General features: G+C 43.0%; 1 protein-coding gene across 1 annotated transcript; it reads left to right on the forward strand.

The window, feature by feature from the left end:
* The first annotated feature begins 1,142 nt into the window (after nucleotides 1–1,142).
* Nucleotides 1,143–4,500, forward strand: sdf2 (stromal cell-derived factor 2). Its single transcript, XM_066695680.1, has 3 exons — nucleotides 1,143–1,379; nucleotides 2,084–2,280; nucleotides 2,424–4,500. Exons 1-3 carry the CDS (start codon nucleotides 1,205–1,207, stop codon nucleotides 2,712–2,714), a joined length of 663 nt encoding a protein of 220 aa, XP_066551777.1. The 5' UTR covers nucleotides 1,143–1,204; the 3' UTR covers nucleotides 2,715–4,500.
* Nucleotides 4,501–24,872: the final 20,372 nt, after the last annotated feature.

Below are 24,872 nucleotides of genomic sequence, written 5' to 3' on the forward strand. Positions count from 1 at the left end.
GACACACACATACACACAGACACACACACACACACTGACACTACACACACAGACACACAGACACACACAGACACTACACACACAGACACTACACACACATACACACACAGACACACACACAACACACAGACACACACACTGACACTACACACACATACACACACACACACTGACACACACACACACAGACACACTGACACTACACACACACACACACACACACACACACACACACACACAGACACACACACACACACACATACGCCAGAGCTCATCTGCTGCATTAGGACAGAGTGGAGAGCATGTAGACAGTTCATGTCCTTAGTCTTCTTCTCCAACTTGCTCCGTATGCACCCTCACTTCCAGAGGGTCCAGTACCGCACCAATAGTGGAACTTGCCTTCTTTACCACCGTGTTCATTTGTATCACATCCCTCTTATTAGTACTCCCCCACCCCCCACCCCCCAACCTGCAGCAGCATAAAATACAACACATGCTACAGAACATCATCGACATCTTGTCACACACATTACAAGGCCTCAATTTCCTCAAGACAAACAGCCCTGGTGGTCCCATCTGAGTTCATACTCCAGTCCAGTTTGTCATCCAGGTGCACTTATATAAGAGTGCACGACCTCTCCATCAGAGCCATGGATGCTGACAGGTGCCACTGGCTCCCTTTTCCTCATAAAATCAACAATCAACACTCAATTCCTTTGTTTTGCGGACGTCTCTCAGATGAGTTCAGACAATCCTCTCAAAAGCCTTCAATATGTGCAATGCAAGGGCCACTGCTCTAAAATTATTAAAACTACAAGACAAGCCTTCTTAGGCACAGGGGCAACACATGAAGTTTTGCAGGCTCAAAGACATATAAAAAATATTTCATAAAACAACTGGTTGGCGCAGGTCTTTAAAACTATTGGCTTCTCTATAAATAATATAATTCTAATTTATGTTACATAATAATACATTCATAACGCTATGATTTATTTTAAATAGTAATGATTACTATTGTTATTAACTGTACATGTGTATACTGAGGAGTACAGTATATGGTGTACTTACTCCTCCACGCCAGCAGGTGGCAGGCTCACAAACCACGTCACCAATGACGTGTCTTTCGGTGAGGACGCACTTCCGGGCTGCGGGTGTGGTGACGTAGGCAGGGTGCCGTGTCTCGGCGAGGTCGCGGTGAGCAGTGATGGGACACTATGCCGGTGTGGTGCCGCTCCTGGTGAACGCCTTGCTGTTTTCTTGTCTGTCGGCCCTGTCTCAGGCGACGGAGCTGCAGTTCGTGACCTGCGGGTCCATCGTGAAGCTGCTGAACATCAGACACAATGTCCGCCTGCACTCGCATGACGTCAGATACGGCTCCGGTGAGTGGACGGTACTGGCGGGCTCCCGAGGAGTCCTAAATTAAGTGCACTTTTAATAACGTCTCTTTATGAATGATACCGCTTTTCTAATGCCTTCTGTGGGGTTTTATGGTGTAATTAGGTGGTCATGTCCCATGCCGGTCCAAAAAGCCAGGCATTTCCGTCCCTTCACATCCAGTTTCGTGTCATTGATTGACGGGTCTGTAGGAATGTGACAGCTTCTGATCTCCGTGTGTCCAAATGTCACTAACTGGTCACTACTTCATGTGCAGCTCCTCCATCCAATGTATCTGCTGTGCAAAACGATACAACAGCGAGATCATGTGAGCCACGTGTTCATTCATTCATGATTTACTTCATTTTGCCCATTTAGATGGTGTCTGTAGTGACTAGTTCATTAGTAAACTTTCTACAATTTGAATTCAAAGCAGACAAACACAAATATAGTGGAATGGGAATTAGCCTTATATGCCAACTGTCACATTGATACAACTTTTAGCTAGTTGTTGTTCAAGGCCTTTCGCATTCAGAGGTTAATTGAAGTTAAAAAGGAAAAGCCACCTATTACAGGGTTGAATTTATGTTGATTGTGGTGTTATATTGTGTCGCCTGCTGAAGTTGGATTGCTTTCTTAAATGGATACATACAATTAAGAATACATACAATCAATGGGTTAGTAAGTATAGCTTGTGTGGTGATGCCAGGCAGCGGGCAGCAGTCGGTGACCGGGGTCACGGCGGTGGAGGACAGCAACAGTTACTGGAGTGTGCGTGGGACGAGCGAGTCGGTGTGCCAGCGGGGGGAGCCGGTCAAGTGCGGCCAGACCATCCGACTCACGCACGTCAACACGGGCCGCAATCTGCACAGCCACTACTTCTCCTCGCCGCTGTCTTCCAACCAGGTGCGTGCCAGGAGGGTGTGTGTGTGTGTGTAGGGTGATCGCTTTTTTGTTGTAGTTGTACTTGTGCTATAAAACTGGATAAAAACAAACTTGTTGTCTGAGTTTCGGGATGGGCGCTCAGTGTTCCCCTCTCTACCCTGCAGGAGGTGAGTGCGTTCGGGGAGGAAGGCGAGGGGGACTCTCTGGACGAGTGGACGGTGCTGTGCGGGGGGGTGCTGTGGGTGCGCGAGGAGAACGTGCGCTTCCGCCACACGGCCACCGAGGGGCTGCTGTCCGTCACGGGAGAGCAGTACGGCCGCCCCATCCACGGGCAGCGCGAGGTCCACGCCATGCCCCAGGCCAACCTGCACAACTATTGGAAAGCCATGGAGGGGGTATTCATGAAGCCCAGCGAGACCCTGGGCCGAGATGCCGCAGCACACACCGAACTCTAACCGGCGCCCAACTCCTCCCTCTCTCGACACTACAGACTGGACGGGAAATCAGACTTCCTTTGTATCACACAATGACTACCCACGATGTTCCATTCCAGTTTGACTTCTAGGTCAGCCTAAAATCATCAATTTCTAAAGACTGGTGGGAACACATTATATCACTTCATTAGGCAAGTGCAGTTCCTTTTTTTTGGTCAGGGGAACTCTTATCATTGAGGGCTGAAGGGGCATTGAGGTGTTCGTTCTGAACGTCTCTAACAATGCCGCATTGACCGAAACGCTGCCTTTTTACCTGATCAGCGGTAAACGAGTCCAAGTCTTGAGTTGATGATCTCAGGGTGATCTATAAAAATGTACTGGTCTCCCTTGCTCCCTCCCACTTTGCTCGCCCGGCCGTCGCTGAGTTGCAATTGCTTCTGCCCGAGTTGTTCCGCACGTCTCCCCTGCAATCCCCATCCGAGCGTCCCGGTGGGTGAACGGTTGAGCTCACACACACAAACGCACTCGTATCAGCCGGGTTCTGCTGGCGTTTGCTCTTCCGCTTCAGCACTGTCATGCGGACACAAGAGTCCGAAGCGCGTAAAACCTGAAATGGACCCGGCTGCCCTTGCATGATAGAGCTACCAGAGGGTTTGGAGGCTTGCAAAGGGGGAGCCAGAAAATAGGATCTCGTCATCCTTTCCAATGCACTGTCCTGCCACAATAAAATGCAATTCAGTTTTGGCCAATCGGAGCTTTTGAAGATCTCGTAGAAAAAGAACGGCTCAATAAGGCCTGTAATTGACAACCCCCTGCAATCAAACGGATATTTGCTCTTTTATGATTTACAGAGAGAAAATTGATACTGTACAAATCTAAAATAACCACCCCAATTTTTGCGACCAGTCGTCCAAACAGTGCCAAGCCGGAGGGAGGGTCAGGAGAGGAGGGAAGTGTGCGACTCTGACGTCAGGGAGTTTCTTTAAGTTCATCTTTTTTTTTCAGAGGCGCTTTTGTTTCTGTGTTGCTTTTTAAAGGTTCACTGTGACAAACTCTGCTCCGCCTCGTTCTCCGGTGCTGGCGTCTGACAGGGACCCCTCGAATGTCCTTTCTCCACCCCGTTCTCTACAAGTATTAGGACCTAGCATATGTATCTCATCTTGCTAATTCAGGGTACCGCAACGCCCATGTTCACTTTGCACACCCTAAGTAACCTCTCCACACTACCGGTGTTACAGCCTAGACCTCAAAAGGATCACAGATGTCATTGTCTTCATTTTTTCGGCCCCAAAAAGGCAGGGAAGCACATGTTCAAAGAGGCGAGCAGCTCCAGCTTTAGGTGTGTAGCTTCCTTTTGACACACGCCATATTTATTTCATTTTGAGAACAAGAACAAAACACACGAGTGCAATAAGACCATTTAATTGTATTGTTAATTCTGTAGTCAGTATTGTTAATTGGAAGCAGCAACATTCTCACATAGGGATCTCCGAACGTGGTCCTGCAGAGCCCAGTGCTACAGGTTTGACAGCCTGACCTCAGACAGTTGCTATCTTGACTGGCTAGGCTCATAATTGGTTTAGATAAGTGATTGAAATTATGATTAGAAAGCCCTGCTGCTCTCCGGGACCAGGATTGGAGACCCACACTCTAAGGTAATTCAGTGTGGGATACCATAACCGTTTAGTTTTTTTTTTTTGAATGGGTGAATATCGTTTTTTTTTTTCTATTTGTTACAAAATTGGATTTCATCAATTTGTATGAGAAGTTAAACTGTTTAAATACCTCAAATAAATCATTTTATTGACCTTGTCTTCGCTCTGCCTCTTTCAAGCGCATCATTCAGATGGAAAGCCAGAGAAATAATCCATTCTTGCATCACTGCGTTTCCACGAAGCCCACACTTCTGGGTTTAAGGCCTCAGATTGAGTGATAGAATATTATTTTGTTTCATCAAATAAAATCAATTTTCCAGCACAAATGACCAGCGAGGAAGAATCACGACATCTGATGCTTTAGAAAACGCAGAGCTGAAGGTTGTGAAAATAAAACAAATTAAGAGTGGGGGGGGGCAATCAATGGCAAATCCGTTCTCTGCATTAGTAGTAAATGCGGCTGGTTTCGTGGTGATGAAGCAAAATCAATATATTATTTAGTGCCTTTATGTTTTAATCTGAATTGGTAGTAGAACAATAACCGCAATCTAAAGCACAGCGGGGGAGACTGCAGGAAAGTGTAAAAATGTTGATGAATTGCTGAGGGAATTTAAATTTGTTTATGTGTAGAAATACCATAAGTTCAAGGACTTGCCATTGCTTTTAATGGCTTTCTATCAGTAAGTTGTTTTTTTATGAGAAAAGCTTTTATTCCTCTACAAAGTAGGTACATGATATGATGATGCAGATGCAATTCTGGGATATAGTTTTAAATGAAAAATGTAAATAACACACATGCTATCCCATGACCAAATGTAAAGGGAGAACTTAATTTATTATAAAACACTTTTGCCCCCGACTATATATATTTTTCATATTAAAAAAGTACTTTGAGCATTTTTATATTTTATTTAAATTATAAATGTTGCATCAGCCATGTGAGCTACGAGAAGGAACATACTTCTTTCTGTGCATTTCACTGGGGCACTAGAACTGCATTGACCTGCCTGTGCTACACTTATCAAGACATACTTTGCATTTTTGAAATTCTTTCGATTTTTAACCATTGAGAAGGAATTTAAGGGACTGAATTTTGTCCACAGGAGTACAGTGCCGTACCTCAAATTGGCCATAAGGGGGCAATATTGGGTCATTGTTCTGTTTACAGACGAGCCTGAATTGCATTGGGTTGTTGAATGGATCAGCGTGAGAAAACCCTGTTGAGTGACACCTCGAAACCTGATTTACTTCTGGGCTGATGAAAACGGATACAGGGAAGTATTTTCGAAAGCATGCAAGACATTGTTATTCAATTACCCAGTAGTGAACCTTATACAGATGGCATTACCGAGGGAGAAGCAGTAATCGATAGTTTGCAAATGTCAAGCTCTCCTCAGTGGAATGAAAGCACAAGAAACCACAGATGGGTAAACTGATACAGAGACAGAATAGTTCAAACTCGTGGACACACCTGTGTATTCCACCCCACTGCATTAGCACCAATCAGGGAAGGGGTACCCATTTGCAGTGCTGTACTATATTGGTTATGACCACCAGCACTGTGCTTCTTCCCATCACACAGATCTCTACTTCTGACTGACTACTGTTTAAGCAACGCAGTATCTCTCTGAAAGGTTTACTCTATCTTGTTCCATTGTATAACTTGAATGCATTCTGTTGTATTGTATCTGTGGCTTCTGTTAAGTATAGTGAATCATCTTTGCACCATTAACAGCGCCTTTTCTGAAAGGAGATTCACCTTGGACACAGACAGCAGCTCAAGAAAGACAGAAAGAAATGAGGATTGTAATATACCCTCTATAAGGAGTAGCACCAGGTTGTTGAATAGCTTTGGTTCAGGCTGAAAACAATAGACCCAGATAATGTCCCCAGTTTATAAATGCATTGTGAACTCCACAGCAGAACGCTACCTTTCAGAAATCCCACCTTCTGGCAGGTTTCCTAATTAAGACGAACACTCCAAGGTTATCAAAATAATTACTGTCTCACTCTGCTTCTTTGCACACTGATTTATATATTTATCTGTTGTCAGCGGCTATTTACACGTCAGTAATCTCATGCACTCATCCCCCTCTCCACCCCCTCTCTGTTGTGCAGATGAGAAATTAATTGGCGGTGCTGACGTTCAGTAAATAAAGGTGGTCCCTTGCATTGCAATAAAGCATGGCCTGAAGTGTATGGTAGTGTTCAGCCCATTTCAGAGCCAGAAAGCTGTGTTTGCAGTGTAGTATAGTAGACAGTGTGTGTTTATACTGCACCCCTAGGGAGCTCACATTGTGGATCGATACCGAGCGAATGGTTGGCAATAGCACTTTTAAAGAGCTTTAGAAAACACGAATCTGATGCCTGGTGGACAGAACAGGGCTCCAGCAGTGCGATATCCCTTTGAGGTCACCACCTCCTTCAATAGAGATGCCTGCTGGCGGGGGAAATATACAAATGGGAACATAGAAGAAAAGTTAAAATTAGACACACAATTAATCTGTCTGGTTGCTTGAGTTTTCAATTGTCAATCCAAAGCGTAATTTCACGTTTAATGTTTTGGAGTCCCAGCACTGCAGCATTCGTTAAATAACTGTTTACGTCCCACTGAGCATCCATGACTCAATTTAGAAGTGAAAGATGAGCAGACCTTTGGCACCTCTGCTTCCGATAAGAATCCAAAGTGGGGGGAAAGTCTGGAAGAGTGAGGCTGGGCACGCGGGGGGAAACAGTTCCTGCTCCAGTTAGAGAAGAGAGCGTGCTACATTATTAATGACCGAGGGAGGGAGGCACTGAAATCCCCAGTTCCTTAGATGAAAGCTAGGGTGTAGATAAGGCACTCGGGTTGAAAGCTCAGGTTGAACCGTTCCTTCACTGAGGTTCAAAACCCAAGATCTACCTTTCGTCACCATTGCACTTCGCCCTCCCGTTTGAGGTGTGGGAATTCCTTCAGGTTTTGCAGACTCCTAAATGGCAGCCGTCCAGTTTGAAATCTGTCCGGATTGACAAAACAAACAAACGGAAAAAACATCAACAAAGGAACGGAAAAAGGGAATTACTGAGCAGCAAAATAGAGATGAACAGACCTCTTGATTGTTTATCATCGGTTTGATTTACTATGTTCTGGAGCTCAACTCTAAAGGATTACGAACGATAAAGGCTGAAGGCTACTCCTTGTGGGAAGTGTTCCCACGCGTCATTTGAAAACCATGTTATTCGGTGATGCATTTCGTCTAATAAATATTGATTTCCATTCCATTGATTTCTATGGAGTAGCAGTTCACTCCCTCCGGTCTTAAATCTGTGCAATCAACTGGAATCCTGACAGTATTCTCTGAAATGAATCGATGTCCAGCAACTTATCACTGACAAATAAACACAGCCGAATGCACAACTTCAATGAAACTAAATGGATCGGCAAACAACAATGCTTCAAGTGACGGGGGCACATATTTGGACTGGAGGGGAGTGGCGAAAGTCTGTCCCTTGAAGGCCAAAGAGATGGTGGTTTCTGTTCTACTGTGAGTTCTTCAGAAGCAACTCATTTCACTTTTGGTCACTCTGAATCGATCCCATCTTTTTAGCAAAGGATGGAAAATAAGAATTGGATTCTGACACCCTTTATGCGCAGTATATATATGCTGTACTACACTGGCCCCTTGACCTGGATAAGGAGCTTAAGCTGTCTAGATAGGTGTGCATATATTTGCATGCTCAACATCTTTCCATACATAAAGCAATACACCTCAGGGGTCGGCATAATCCAGCAGTTTTCAAAACGGTCCTGGAGTACCCCCTGCCCTGCTGGTTTTTGTTCCAACTGAAGTCTTAATTGCTTAATTGAATCCTGAAATGACCTAACAAAGCAATATAGCATTCAATTAAGTAATTAAGATCTAATTACTTAACCAACACCCAACCAACCAGGCCACAATCCACTTGCGGATCCTGCAGGTTTGTATAGGTGTCTATAATCCATCACCTGGCAGCTTAACCCCAAACCAACCAACCAAACAAACAAATGGAAAAGAAACACAACAACTAACAAAACAAAAGAAAACTCAACTGAAAGCTGGTGTTTTCGACTCGGGGCTCGGCACAGGCCTCAGCTGCAGCCAATGAATCATTTGAATTGTCAGGAATCAGGGACTTAACTGCAGCTCGGCTCTGCGTCCCTGGGGCATTCATTAAGCACACCACCAGCAGCTGCTAACAACAGGCCCCATTGTGTTTTTGTAAATAAATGGGCGCCACTGTGACACTTTAATAAGGAAGCAGCCCTGTAGGTCCGTGTTTTTCTTCCAGAGACCCACTTGCTGTATGTTAAGACGATTTCCGCAGAGACCTCTACTCGAGCATTAGGGCTTTCCTATTTATTGTTATTTCAAGACAATGTAATTATGTGTTTTGTTTTCCCCTTTTGTTAATTTATGCAAGTATGTACCCATCTATATTTTTTTGTATCCTCTTGTTACGTGTGTGTATCCTGGCCTGAAAACTGTTTGTGAGTGCTATACAAATGCAGCTGTCATTTGAAAGTATTCCCTTGCCAACCTTCACCTGGAACCATGCTATTCTGTGTTTACTTCAGCTGGACAAATATTGTTCAATATATTTATTTATGCAAATTGATATAACTCCAGTTTGCTGACCAATGAATCAGCCTAGAGAGAACGCAAGGTTCCAGTTGATTGAAGGTGGGTCAGCTTTGGACTGTGGCTCCATTGAAATCGATGTAGTAGCAGACTTGTCTCAATCCCAGACCACAGACCAAGACAGTCAACACTGAATAAATAAATACATGTGCTTGTCCTCTGATGAAAGGGTAGGTTGCAATTTTGACATACATTTTTCATCAGTTGGCCCTCCCGGTCTCTAGGGGGCGCTTCGTGAAAGACAACACACACACCACCCCACCTGGCGCTGTACGTTTGTGCAGCTATGTACTGTTGAAGGCATTTTCCTCACACGATGTGGTAAGTGTGTATTCAATCCAAAAACTTAGTATATATTGAGTTTTTTGTACCTCTGTGTGGGAAAACGTATTTGGAGCATAAGGGGCAAAACTGCTATTTACATAGCTTTATATCTCATGTGTGAAGAGCAATGACTCTTGATTGAACTGGAATACAGTTGAGCAGAACATCACTGTCACGTTTTTTGATAATGGTGAAGGAGGACCGTTTTGGTAAACGTGGGAGAACGTGTTCGGCCTGCAGTGCAAATTCTGCCATGACCGTGACAGCACTTGACTTGTATATGGCAGGTCTACATGTACAATATGTGTTACAATGTGGCACTGAACAGAACTGTGCTCTGTTACAGTTACACCAGAGAACTGCCTATAAGAACTGGCACATACAAGATCTGGGGGAGCTCAGGATCCCATGATGGGACCCACCTCCGGGGACGGTCAGTTCCCCCTGCTGGAGCCCGAGTCCAAGATCTTTTAAAGATTTTATGGATGATTGTTTTTTTAAAAAATTTTTTTTTTTAAAATGAATCTTAATTGTTTTTAAAGATTTAGTTGTTTTTAAATCACATTGTTTAGGGTTTTGGTATAGTTTTGTTATATTCTTTTGTCAAATACATTGACCGTTTTGGGTTTAATTTAAAATGCATTGGACCTTTTTTGTTTGTTTTTTATTTTTCCCTTTTTAATTGTTTCTTTATTTTGTTCAATGCATTTTCAGTTATTTTCAATGTATTTGACCTTTATTTGGTGAGCAGATTTTGCTTTTATCACATTTGTTTTGTTGTTTTGGGCACGTTTATTTTGAAGTTAATTGTTTTGTTTTTTGTTAAAATCACAGATTTTAAAAGTTTTAAGTGATTTTATGGATTGATATTTTTAATCATGAGTATTAAAAAATTGAATTGTTTTTATTTAATGTAAACGTAAAATACTTAACCAAATAAACAGTACACCAGAGAACTGCTGTGTATCTGCATCGCTGCTGGGAAGCGGCTGTGCTCATTCTTCTGCTCCTGGTGATTATTTCATAGCGGTATAATCAACTACCCAGGAGAAGAGAGGGCAGTGCAGACCTTCCCTGCTGTAATTAGCATACTGATTTAAATATGCTGATTTAGCATAACGAGAAGACCCTACAATGTCGAGAAGACGACACAAATGGGGCCCGTTGTCATTTTTAATGTGTCTGGGGATTGTGGGTAATTTAAAGCGCTAATACTTGGTGGATCGTGGCAACAATGGGAAATGCATTTGACAGTCCTTGCATGCAGCCCATGCAGGGCCTCGAAGCAACTCCGCTTTTCATTTTTCATTGCTTTTAAAACACGGGGGGGGGGGGGGGGGGGGTTTGCCTGAACAGCAAATGGGCCACGCCACCGAGTCACTTACTGTGTTTAAATGCTCCAACAAAGCGGGATATTAATAATGATGGCTTTGTGCAGAATGCAGGAACAGGACGCAGAATGAATATTCATCAAGGGGCACAATTCCCATGATGGCGAACTTGTGCTATATTTGAAAGAATAATTTTGCATTGTTTTAAAGGGCTGACATTCTCCATTTGAGAACTTGTGTGTGATTTCCATATTCCAAATAATGCAGCTGGAAGTGTGCCTTTCCTAAAGCCAGCAGTGGTTTCAAGTGCGACAATATGTCCTGCCATGTGCCTGACACACACAGTGCAGATTAATTGCCCATTTTGAAGGGTAGAGTTTGGATTGGCAGGTCTCTTAATGAACAAAGGCGGAGACAATCATAGCAGTATTTGCAGGGGTCCCACACACTGTTCCTGGAGATTCGCAGCATCTTTAGGTTTTCTTAAAGAGCCTATATCAAACCCTTATTACTGTATCTTAATATAACCAATTTAAATTCTGTTTTCTGTGAGTGTTAGTGGCATAAAGAGCGATGGCATCCCAGCTGGACTTCTAAGATCGACTGAGGACCCCTGTAATAACTTATGAGGCAGTGGTTCCCAACCCTGCTCCTGGAGGACCCCCTACCCTGCTGGTTTTTGTTTTAACCGGGCTCTCATTTACTTAATTGGACCCTTAATTGAAGTAATTTCCTAAATCAGAGCCTTTTAATTATTTTAAACAGTAGGGGTTTTAATTGAAGTATAACATTGTTTAAGGAACTTATTAACAAACCAAGCATTTTTTTTTTATCGGTTACACAATTTAAAAAGTCAAATTCTCTTCAGTTAAGTAATTGAGAGCTCTGTTGGAACAAAAACCAGCAGGGTACCGGGTCCTCCAGGACCGGGTTTGACAACTACTGCTATAGTGTATACCATCTTTGACATGTTTTCATTAATAAAACCTGATCAAGGCCTTATTTTATATGCCTACCACCAAGACAAAATGAACTTGAACAAAACCATTAACCTTGATTTATTCATTGATGAGCCACTTTTGATGAAATCTGTAACCACTGACGTTAGTTGGGAACATTTCTACTCAATTTGTGGTCACATTACTTGCCAGCTAATGTGGATGCATAATTGTGTAATCAAAATAATGCCCATTCTGAGAGGTTTTTCTTGTGTTTGTGTGTGACTGCCTCCTTGTGACAGGCTGTCCAAAACTTCTGAACCCCCTTTACATTCCCAGTGTCTAAGCAGCAGTGATGTGCGCTGTGGTACTTCAGAGACAGTAAGACTGTGCGCCTGTCAACCGATGTTACCGTCTGTGTCCTTCCACAGTTCTCAGCTAAAATCCACTGTTAAAAAGTAAAAGAGCGGCAGTTTCCATATTAAATGCTCTTTGACGTTGGATTTGCTTTAATTTGACTTTATTGTTAACGCGCGCGGACTGGCTTACTGAGAGTAACCCACATTGACAGCCTCTTTTGTTGCGGCGTTTTTGGATTGGGTCAAACTAACTAAATCGGGAAGAGCAGTTTTTGTTTGGAGGTGATGCGCTCTCTCTCTCTCTCTCTCTCTCTCTCTCTATGATGAGCGAAGATGCTGTCGGATTATGTTTTCAATGAACCATAAACCTGTGCTATATAACAACAGAGTGTGAGGAAGCGAATGACCTAGAGAAAAACAAATTATCCCCAGTCTGTCACGTTCAGTATGGTACTCTGTTATGTAAGCCACACTTACTGTACAAGGGCCACACTTTCCCCAGCTCTGGTGGTTCTAGTCCAATTACACCCATCTACTGATCTGAGAGAGCAGTTGTTTCTGACCTGAACGAAGTTGCAGGGCTACCAGTGAGGCGATTGAAGTGATGACCCAAGATGATTAATAATTACAGTTTCCGATTTCTGGGACGTAAAGAGAGAAATGGTTACTGATTAAAATCTAGCTATTAATATTCATTTGAGAACTTGGACTGCATTAGGTCAGTATGCTGAATTCGGTGTCAAATTGAACTTTCTGCCTTTTTTTTTTTTTGTCTTTTTATTACAGCACTCTGTACGATCAGGCGGGTGCCCAAGTCAGGAGTTATGAGGGAGCTCGGCGAGAGAAGGAAAGTTAGGCTAATTGGGAGCACTGAGCTTGCCAAGAGTACAACTATAAAGAGCAATCTGGATTTGGAAAAGCTTCTTGCTGACTTTGTACTGACCAACCCCCCTCCCCTTGGGTTACGTTTAAAAGGCATGGCTATTCATTTTAATTAAAATGATCAAACAAATAAACAAACTAAATAACACAAGAAGAAAAAACAGACGGGGAAATTTGTTCCCTGCCTCGAACTCGACATCCTAACTGCATTGCAAATGATTCGGTGGTGCTAATGTCTGTCTGAGGGAAAATTCCCATTACGCCGAATGAGATGCCAAACCCAAACCCACGCCCACAAAGATCTGATGGCATACAGGTTACCAAATCCACCGGCAACAAAATCTTGCAGTCCATTAGAACAGGTTCATAATTTTTCCAGCCCCTCTTAATATAAGGACAACATGATTTGAGGTGAGTTGTTATAACTGCCTAGAAATTATTCACTCCTCGGGCTTAGTGTCTAAGTTAAATGCGCTTCATTGAAAACTGTGAACAATGCATCTAATGGGAGAGTACTTGGGCTGAAGGGTGCTGGTGGAAGTGTACGGATCATGGGCGACAGAGGAAACTGGAGTCTTTTGATGCAGTGAATACATAAATACAAATAAGTTTCCTTAATTATCTTTTTCTTCAATCAGAGAAGATGAATCAAGATCTACAAGCGCTTTTCTTTTCGGGATCACCATAATGGTGCAGGTTATCAGACTTCCTCGGGGAAAAAAGCTCTTGCAAGACTGCATTATTTATTTCTGCATCTCATTACTACTAATGTAAAAAGTCAAACCACCTGCTTTACAGCGCATCCTGTTTAATGTGAGCATTTGTAAGGCTTTTATTTTTGTATTGGGCATTGTTTCTGCAGGAGAATAAAATAACAGAGGGCTGGGGATGTTGACAGGGGGAAATGAGAATATTGACCTGCTTTATTTAGACTGGCAAGACCAGGGCTCGGGATTCAGGTTAATGTAAATAGTACAGTTTAGCAAATGCCATTTTCATCTCTCTCTTGCTCATGCACAAAACACACAATCTGCCGTGCTTCTAAAGTCAAACCCAATATATGCAAAGCCAGACAAATCTGTTTAATGCAGACAAACTCAGGAGGGTCTCACGAACATGGCCTCTCCAAACTAAGGGTTGTTTTTCTATATTCACTTTGAAAGAGTGTCGTTCGCTTCTTGTGCACAATAATCAGAGATCCCTTGAGCTTCTAGACAGGTTTGTACATGGATGCTTTCTGGACCCAGTGCGAATCTGCAGTCTCACCCTCCCTAGCCTTTTGAATTGATCATTAAATGCAAACATGTAATGGTGCACACAGCTGCCTCCCAAATGTCAAGGGAGATGAAGTGGGTGAGGTCCACCAAGCAGGCTAACATTTGGAGGTGAGATTGGGTAATGGCAGCCGCTCATTCCTGCTGGTTCCTCAGATATCTCGGAAAAGGTCACGGTGCCCTTGGAATCTTTTCATTTCTCCTTCTCCACCCCCCTTCCGACATCCAAAATAGCACGTCTGCCTGGCAAATGTCATCCTGTGAATATTTTATAGGGGTGCATTTAGTTTGTGACAGAAGCAGGTAGCAAAGGGTTTTGTCTTTTCTGTTTTTTTTAGCTGCAGTAGGTGACATGAGAACATGTTTACTTTCTGAGAACTCGTTTACAGCGTATTTATTTTTGCTGTCATTTCATGTGTCCTGTTTAAAGGTCTGCCAAGTAATATTTAATAATAATAAAAATGAACACATGGCTCCATTTCTTTATTGGTATGAAGAGCACATGTTTGTTGTTTTGGTGTACTGGAGTTTTTAATGAGTACAAATTGTAAAGTGTTTGACTGATATTATAAGCCAGCTCATTGAGTTCCTACTAGTAGTCTATGCACTAGTAGTCTTATTTTTTAAGCAAATTTGTGTTTTCATTTGGCTGGGTGTTTGTTTACGAAGACCAATTATCTTGGCCTGATTTTAAAAGCTTACACTCTTGCTTTTCACAGTCAGTCAATCAATTAATCAGTCACTGCTTTTTATAGTGTCTCTCATACGCCACTAGTGTCTGAAGGTGCTTTACACAAGTCAGTAGTACTTTAAAACCTATATAGTTATACATACTTTTGTACTTTTATCATTGTCCTGAACAGGAGCATCAGGAAACTTCACAAGAGGTCATGGTAGTTCTTGGAAAATGACTTAGTTAAAGGAAATGGATGATTTGCATTGGACTAAATTTCCCCAGTGAGTAAAACGTCCAAAGCCACCTGAAAATGTGGTGATTTGTCGCCCTGTGTGAATTGGGATTTAGTCAGTTAATTAATAGCAATTCAGTGATCTGGCGTGAAGGGCAGTGTCAGCTGCAGGAAGACCGGACTGGGATGAATCAATGCCAAGGGGGCATTTTTAATACAGAAGTAGCAGTGATTACTTCTTTACAACTCTAGCTCATACCAAGAGGTCCTTAGCGCACAGTCCTTGACCACTTTCTGCTCACCTGTTCCGACTGCACCTTTCTTCTTGAACTGATAGGCTCCCCTCTGCTCCCGATTACTTATTTTTAGCAATTCACTGTAATTACTTCTGTAAAACTGATACCCATGTGTGCTCTACCCCATGGCATACGCTACGGATTGAACTCTGTTGTATTTTGTACTTGTTTTAGCTCATTTGCACTAGGATGTATGTTGCTCGTTATATTTTGTAGGTATTGTATTTACTGTGGTTTGCAGTGTTTTGAAAGGGTTTCTTGTGAAAACTGGCTTAGCATACACCCTTACTAAACCAATTAGTAATACATTAATAGTATGGAGAGAATAAAAGCCCTGTGCACTGCAGCAGAGAGACATCTGGGCCGTTCACATTATTAAACATGCTGTGAAATCTCCCTTTTTGATTCAAATTGTTTAGTTTCTTTCCTAGTCTCACAAAATGCAGTATTTTAATGGTTCTTAGCTTCATTACTGTAATGTTACAAAGACCCGCCTGCTGTCCGTCTTCAGATGTTGGAAAAGTGTCAAAGAACAGATTTAGGCTGTCGTGCTAGTGGTTTTAACGTTGGTAAAATCAATGTGTAGATCTGGTGTTTCAGTCCCTGGGAGATCCCTTGAAATTACCATGTGTGTTCAGCTAACACTGCTTTTTACCTCACTGGCCTACGTGTGTCGATACAGAATACACAATTAGAGGGGGTGCATCCGTTATCTTTTCATCTTCATCGTTTTTTCTTTTTCTCCTTTTTCCTTATGGCTTGTCAGGGAACGAGTTTTGCCTGCAACTTTGAGTCACTTTGCTAAATCTCAATTCAGAATTATGTTCACGGCCAGTGTTCATTTTAAATGATCTTTGATATCTGCGCTGAACTGAAAGCCCGTATCCCACCTTGCTTTCTCAGACCTGTGCGCATTATGGATTAATACTATTCCTGGTTGTGTCACAGAATAATTATTGTAATCTTTCCTGCCCTGCTGTTCATACTATTTAAACATAACTGTAGTTGTAGTATGTAGACTGTAGATAAGTAACGCTGCAACTGTATCGTTTTGTGATGTGCAGAGGGGCTCGTATTAGAGGCAGTTGTCTCTGAGTGGTGTGGCTCTGCCTCGTGCGTTCTGGCTGCCACAGGTGTCGGAGAGCTGCGGTCAGAGTGTCAGACAGCCTCCAACCGTCCGCAGCTCGCTCACTGCCTGTTTGCCCTTGGAAAAACCACAAGGACCTCTTCAGCATCTGTCCCACTGGCACTTGGTCACCTCGCTTTTGTGTTAAACTTATGTGTTAGTGGGTATTTATTTTTAAACGTCTCGTTCGGTCACAGATCTGGTCTAGGAAATATCTTGAGTGTAATGCTATGAAAAGATAAGCCCTTGCATTAGTTCATTGCTAAATTAAAAAATGTAAATATTACCTCTTTGTGGATGTTCAAAAACTGTACAGGTGTGCCACTGTACATGTGATTGTGTGAAACTCTGGTATAACAGTGTGGCAGTGTTTGTGGAGTGCATGTATAAGTAAGAGATCTGGCCATAGGTAAGTATTTTTAAGTAGCAAAATACTCCCATTTCTGAGCCCTAGTTAACAATGACCCTGTGGTATGTCACTTCCATCACTGTCAGAGCTTAACCACACTTGACCGTGCTGGATTCTGGGTTTGCTTTGCCTTTTAGATGCTATGCACTGCTGTTGTAAACTCGTCCACTTTTGGACACAATATAGAGAACTGGGGCAGAGAGTGGCGTGTAGAATTATCCAGTGAAGTCCCTGGAGGACTCATCAGGTATGGAAATGTGCCTGCAATCCACACTCCTGATTAATACAAGGGCTGCTGATGAGGCTTTGAGCCGGGAGTTTACCATATGCGGCCCGATTCTCCTCTCCACACACAAGCGCTTTGCGATCTCTTGCCATCGGTGCTGTAATTTCTTGTCAAGGGGAATACAATATGTGTTTTTGACATCTCGCCCCAGTGTGGAAATCACATTTTGTGGCTCCAGTTGCATACAAACCCCTGATATCCATGGTAACATAAGTGATTGTTTCTTGCATGTATTCCTACACCTGCACTTTTTTTTGTTGCTTCGAATTATTCCATTTGGTCGTTTGTCTTCAATTGCTCGGCTGTTTTTATGATATGCATCCGTGAGCGCACTTAACCTCGTTAGAAGTGCCATTCATTTTACTGATCTGACACGTGCAGAGGGAATATGAATTTAGTTTGTGAAAAGATGTTTCTTGCAGCAGAGATGATGATCCAAATATATATGTATATGTGTGTGTGTGTGTGTGTTATATATTACATGTTTTATATATATTTATATATATATATATATATATATATATATATACTCACCTAAAGGATTATTAGGAACACCATACTAATACTGTGTTTGACCCCCTTTCGTCTTCAGAACTGCTTTAATTCTACGTGGCATTGATTCAACAAGGTGCTGAAAGCATTCTTTAGACATGTTGGCCCATATTGATAGGATAGCATCTTGCAGTTGATGGAAATTTGTGGGATGCACATCCAGGGCACGAAGCTCCCGTTCCACCACATCCCAAAGATGCTCTATTGGGTTGAGATCTGGTGACTGTGGGGGCCAGTTTAGTACAGTGAACTCATTGTCATGTTCAAGAAACCAATTTGAAATGATTCGACCTTTGTGACATGGTGCATTATCCTGCTGGAAGTAGCCATCAGAGGATGGGTACATGGTGGTCATAAAGGGATGGACATGGTCAGAAACAATGCTCAGGTAGGCCGTGGCATTTAAACGATGCCCAATTGGCACTAAGGGGCCTAAAGTGTGCCAAGAAACATCCCCCACACCATTACACCACCACCACCAGCCTGCACAGTGGTAACAAGGCATGATGGATCCATGTTCTCATTCTGTTTACGCCAAATTCTGACTCTACCATCTGAATGTCTCAACAGAAATCGAGACTCATCAGACCAGGCAACATTTTTCCAGTCTTCAACTGTCCAATTTTGGTGAGCTTGTGCAAATTGTAGCCTCTTTTTCCTATTTGTAGTGGAGATGAGTGGTACCCGGTGGGGCCTTCTGCTGTTGTAGCCCATCCGCCTCAAGGTTGTACGTGTCGTGGCTTCACAAATGCTTTGCTGCATACCTCGGTTGTAACGAGTGGTTATTTCAGTCAAAGTTGCTCTTCTATCAGCTTGAATCAGTCGGCCCATTCTCCTCTGACCTCTAGCATCAACAAGGCATTTTCGCCCACAGGACTGCCGCATACTGGATGTTTTTCCCTTTTCACACCATTCTTTGTAAACCCTAGAAATGGTTGTGCGTGAAAATCCCAGTAACTGAGCAGATTGTGAAATACTCAGACCGGCCCGTCTGGCACCAACAACCATGCCACGCTCAAAATTGCTTAAATCACCTTTCTTTCCCATTCAGACATTCAGTTTGGAGTTCAGGAGATTGTCTTGACCAGGACCACACCCCTAAATGCATTGAAGCAACTGCCATGTGATTGGTTGGTTAGATAATTGCATTAATGAGAAATTGAACAGGTGTTCCTAATAATCCTTTAGGTGAGTGTATATATATATATATATATATATATATATATATATATATAATGTATCTTTTTATCGTCTCCTTTGGAAATTCAAATTGCTCCCAGGGATCACTGCACCAGATGTCACAGGCGCTCGAGTCCAACACACCATCTCATGATCCACATGGTAATCACATGCTTTTGCTCGGCTTACTGTCTCTCCTGGGGTTTAGATTTGTGCTCTTTCTGTAAGGAGGCACTCCGACAATGCAGTAGTTTCATTTAATTTATCCAGACCATCCTAGCTATGAATGATAGGAAACCCATAAGATTAGCTCAGAATGCTATTTTGTAGAGTATTCTGAAGACCCCTCCATATTATTATTATTAAATTGACTAAAGCCTTTGTCCCAGGTGTCACTCGTAGTATAAAGTGAAAAAGTGCAAATGTTACATAATGTAATGATATACAATATTTCAGCAAGATCTAGCAAATGAGCTGCAGGGACTATACTAGTATGCTTTAACAACACTAACATTAAACCAAGGAGTTTGTGATCCTATCTTGTTGTAGGCAGTGTGAAGTATCACTATATAAAGAGGAACAGGGTTGCAAAGCAGAGAGAGGCGTGCTGGGCTCGACACAGTACAAACACAGATGTTTCGGTGGCAGTTCTCTTGCGAGGAGCAGAACAGAAGCAAAACCGCAACAAAATGAAACAATCTTCTTGACCCAGAGCTTTGAAATGGCTGCTGTTCATATGCGGAGGACAGGAGTGTGTGTGTGTGTGTGTGTGTGTGTGTGTGTGTGAGAGAGAGAGAGAGAGAGAGAGAGAGATTCAGTGGTACTCCTGAACAGAACAATCAGTCTAAGAGCTGTCACCGGGGCAAACACATTTTTACCATCTCCAGAATGAAGGAAGGAAAGTAATTCCCCAATAAGGCAAGAGCTATTCCAAGAAGATTTGATCCTCGTTTCTTGTGATAAACATTGTTGTGATCCGAGCCAAACTCATTAACTAACTGAGCCTCTGAAATCCCCCTCCTACCCCCCACCCCCCACCCCCAGTTTTCTTCTTCTATGTGCCCAGAAAGGATGTGGGATTATAATTAAATCTATATATCTTGTTGTATTAAAGCTGCCGAAAGATTGCAGCGATTTTTGCTGTTCAAAATGGATATGCAGATCCTGTTCTGTCCCAAGCTGCTCGGTCCCAGTTTAACCCTATGTGGGGCTGCTTGGCATCTCCTCCACCCTGAAATTAGTTAAATGTGTGCAGTGCCCAGTTTAGAGTAAAGGCTTGATCTTGTGAACAATGTGAAGCCAATGTTTTCGGCTTAAGAAAGGGAGGGATTTTGGGGAGAACAGGAGTCTGGGATTGGCAAAGATAATTGACCAGGAAGACAGTGTTATTTAGTTTGTTGCCGGGGAGGGGGAGGGGGGTGAACAGTTTTGTTTTGCTTTTGATTTGAGAAGGACAAACAGTTTACTCAACACTGAAACACTTCATACAATTTTCCTCTTGACTTCCCAGCAACCACTGCCCTGTTCCTGGAGAGCCTCTACCCACTAATTATTATCACTGTTATTACTGCTTTTAAAATGATCATGTTGATTTGTCAGCAGGTCCATTTGGCCCCGATCCGCATCCACCTGCGTCCTGCTCACCATCTATTAAAAATCAATGGGAGTAAAAGCGAGAAAACAGCTTGCTAACTTTTGTTGTGTTAATGAGCACTTGGTGGAGCGCATAATATAGATCACCTCGTGAAAGCATGCACCTCCTGACCTCATTGGGTATTGATCGGGCATGTATGTAAGTGGGATGCAGTGAGCTGCTACATTATGAATCGGTGTGTAGAGAATGTTTAATACCACCTCAGTATTGTTGTTACTCGACATGAACTGTGTCTCACCCTCCGTGGCAAGTTTCGTGCGCACTTTAACACCACACTGACTGTTGTTGCTCCGATTCAGTATTTCCTGAGCTCTGATTGGCTCTCTCACCTGGGGTCTGACTCTCAGATCCAGGAAGAAGGCTTAAATTAAAATACTGATGGAAAAGAAGTTGAACATGTAAAATAAATCTATCCTTCAAGTTTTCATGGGCAGTGAATCAGTGTTTGAAAGTGCTCAATATAAGAATGTAAGAAAAGCTTGTAAACTTTGAGGAAGTTACCTTCATTATTTGGATGTGAACAGTCGATTTTTGTGAGGGTCTCATCAACAACATGCGCCGATGTGTTAATGAAGGCAAAACTGAGAGCTGAAGTTTGTTATCCATGTCCACCCTGTTTTTCTTTGGTGTAAATTGTGTCTGGCTTCTTCCTGGGGGTTTCTCTGCACTCTCTGTGAAGACTCCAGGCATCTCAAATCAGAGCCTGGTTTGAGAACCTCAATTTCGTGAGTTTACACTTTTCCAAGATAACTTCGGTCTAACGTTTTTCGGTGAACCGCATCCAGTGGCACAGATGAGGCATTGTTAGGTTGCAGTATGTACACTGTGTTGCGTGTTACTGTCCAGGCCTGGCCCTGTCATTCGCTGAACCTCTACCACATTGACGCACATTGCTGCTGGACGTCTGGATTTGCTGCTAGGGGACATAAAAATGCGACGCCGTGCATTTTAAGGCATTTAGGAACCAAAATCAGTGGGAGTTTTTCTCAAGGTCACTCAGGCTTCTGGATGAGATTAGTCAGCTTTAGATGCCCTGCAGCCACTGTGCTCTTTTGCTCACATAAACTGGATCCAATTCCTCCTGAGACCTGACAAAGTTGTTGATTACAGAGAGGATGCCTTTTCTCAGGACCGTGTACCACTTGTCTTGAGCCAAAACACCCCACCCAAAAAAACCTGTGTCTCCATTCATAATCATAGTTTAGGGTAAAAAAATTAATGTAACACAGATTGAAGGTTAATGAGTCTAGTGCCGATTAAATCAAGCAGAAAGTTTTAGCTCTCCCCCATTTATCCCATTCATTAATTTCCACTACCATGGCAACTGTTTTTGTTTCCTTCCCTTGCTTTCTGTTTTTGCAGCATCTGTTTCTTTTCTGTGTATGTACGTATGTATGTAAGCAAGCCAGTGCCACCAGGTACAAGAAGAGCTCCTTAAGTTTGGGGTCCAAAATGGATTGGGGTGGGGATAGCAGGATTGACTATCAGTGATTTTGACATTGATGGAGGTAATATGCATTTTTCATCGTAGTTTTCACTAGCCTCGGAACAGATGTGTTTCATTAGGGCTGACAGAGATAGATGGCTGCTATTTGTGTAAATCTGCTGGATCTTGTCTTTCAGTACACTGTTGAAATGAGGTCTGTAGGGCTCTGTGTGGACAGTTATCTTAATGTGTTATCGTACTGGTTGCGTTTTATATTTTAATTTAAAAATAGATGATGGTCTTGTGCAGTCAAGAAAAACTAAATTCCACGTGTCTCGGAAAAACGACGCAAAACATTTTTAAGTGCTTTCACCCTTTTACTACGCGTGTGTGTGGATATAAATCTCTGACATAAATTTCACTTTTTGATCGATGGCTAAAGAAGTACAATACTAACTCTTCCCACAAAGCAGTTGTCTGGTTCAACAACAGAAGTTGGCCTTTTACTGATGCACCGTTCCATTTCAACCCACACATGCTCTGTGATTGCGGTCGGGACTCGAAGCCGTGTACCAGCCGATTCCTCCTTCAGCCACTGTGTCACACTCCCAGCTTAGCGACACGCTGTGTTAGTGTTTCTACACGTACAGGCCCTCACCAAAAAAATCCCATCACTGTTGCTGGCACGGTTGTCCAGAATTTCACCTTTATGTACTGGCATTCATGGTGACCGAACAAACCAATTAAACGCAGCCTCTGCACAGCACAGTACAACTTACTACAGTGCATTACAAGTGAATAAGTGTGCACTTGCATGTTCATTCCTGGATGTCAGTTTGTTAGTTCGTTCTAGCACATTTCCGGAGGCGCTCTGCAAGATGGCGACTCATCCAGCCATTGAGGCCTCTGCGTTCATCAACATTTGCTAGTCAGCGCTCTAAGGGGCTGACTAAGAACCAGCTGAGCTTTAGTGTGGTGGAATAAAGAATGAACTCCCCTGACAGTCCGGTCATGGCCAGGCTAGACAACAGGTAAGTAGACTGTTGTTTCCTCCCCAGTAGGGCAGTACCACTTAAGGGTCAGATCAATCCCCAGGCAATGCTTCCAGTATCCTGCCCTCTCATCAGGGACATCGCCTTCAGTTAGTGGCGACTGTCAGTTGTGAATAGTACACATCTCATGCACATCTTCATTTGGAAGTGCTTTCAGTCAGTGTTGTTCATGTCGCCAGCTGCAGAGATTAGTCTGGATCATGGGAAATGAGCAGGCTTGACTTGTTTCATTAACCATGCTCTTTGGCGTTGATTTATACCAATCCTAGAAGTGCAATGGTGAAACCTGTCCTAACCTCCCTGATTCCCTAGGGCCTAGTGTGGCTGCCCTAGCAGGGAGGGAGAGAGAGGCCATTAACCACCCCCTAGGATGGCAGGTCTTGAACTGATTTCCAAAATTGAAAATTGCAACGTCTGTATAAATGGAGAGAGATGCGGAGGTGGCCTGCTTTGTTAGCAGGAAGGTGTCTTAAGGTGACACGGTGTCAGGCTCTGGCAAGGGAGCCCATTTACTCTGTAATTTAGTGCCAAGAGAATTGGATTACGGAGCCAGGATACAGAGAAGGCTGCGAGGCATTATAGCCTTGATTAGCTGTCATCGGACAGTCACCGTGTTTACTTTCCCTGCTGTGAAGTGTCGAAAAAAAAAAAAGAAACTAAAGTCTCCACTGGGAAGATGTGTGAAAGGACCCCCTGTCTCCCCGAAGAGCTCTTGTTTTTTATGCCACCTGTGACACATCCAGTGCCCTCAGTAATACCACACCTGGGTTGGCATTCCTTGATCTCAGTAATTCAGTCATTCAGTAACGGAATTGTCTTTGGTGTTATTTGCCCCCAGTCTCATACCCTGTTGCAATGCAGGGTCCTGTCAATGTAAATTGGTTAAATTGAAAGGTAAGGGGAGGAGCAACAAAAGCCAGTTTCTCAGGTGGTTTAGACCAATTTCTCGCTGGACTTTTGCTCAATCTGTGCACACCCAGGGTAACAGCTGCTCATTAAAGTGCAGAGTGTGCTTCACCCCCCACATCACCTTCAGTGTCACAGTCTGCAGTCGAGACTTCAGTCAAGATCACTTTAATGCCAGTGACTCAAAGCAATGGAAAATATTATATGTGCCGCCCGAGCTGGTACTCTGGGCTGCCTTCAAATGCAAACTGTCCATGCCCCGCTGTGTTTGAGCTCCAAGGAGACCGACCCCACACTCTGCTGCTCTCCTTATTCTGACATCTCTAATCAGCATCACGCTTCTCCTACCCGAGCACGATTCGCTGCTGGAATTCTTAAAAATCTCCCTTTTTCCCTTCCAATTAAGACTTTTATTGCGTCTCTGCATATGCAATGTGGAAACAGATTTTTTTTCCCCTTTTTCTTTCCCTAGTCTTCACTCCGTTAAGTTATTGTTCACAAGGGAACTAGATGAGTGTCATTAGCTGCAGCCCCATAACTGCAAAGTCGTAAACTAATTTACAACTGCAAGGTCGTCTTTACCCCTGGGCTGTACGAGTCTCTTTATACCTGACTCCTGTCATACACCTTTGAACACCTCTGAATCGGTGTGTTTGGAAATTAGCCAGCATATTATTCCGGGTTGTTAAAAAGAGGTAGTGGTTGGAGGGGGGCTGTAGGTTTGTTTATTTATTAGTTTTTCTTCAAAGCAAGAATAAAAATCGTTCCTCTCAGAGATTTTGCACATTGAGGCTTTAACATTGACCCTTCAATTGCTTTAATCGATCAATGATAGAGTTTAAAATCCCAACTTTTGTCAAAGAATGACCCTGATATTGCCTGGTAAACCTGGATTTACATATAGTGAGACGATCCCCTGTGTCTGCTTTGCATTTGGCTGATCATTCTGATCATCATTCCGAAC

Source organism: Amia ocellicauda, chromosome 22, assembly GCF_036373705.1.
Source record: "Amia ocellicauda isolate fAmiCal2 chromosome 22, fAmiCal2.hap1, whole genome shotgun sequence".
Lineage (NCBI taxonomy): Eukaryota > Metazoa > Chordata > Actinopteri > Amiiformes > Amiidae > Amia > Amia ocellicauda.

Bases quoted from the DNA above. Each gene is read 5' to 3' on its own strand.
- sdf2 (XM_066695680.1), top strand. From the start codon at position 1,205: ATGGGACACTATGCCGGTGTGGTGCCGCTCCTGGTGAACGCCTTGCTG. The intron at 1,380-2,083 runs GTGAGTGGACGG...TGGTGATGCCAG, and splicing joins TGACGTCAGATACGGCTCCG to GCAGCGGGCAGCAGTCGGTG. The intron at 2,281-2,423 runs GTGCGTGCCAGG...TCTACCCTGCAG, and splicing joins CGCCGCTGTCTTCCAACCAG to GAGGTGAGTGCGTTCGGGGA.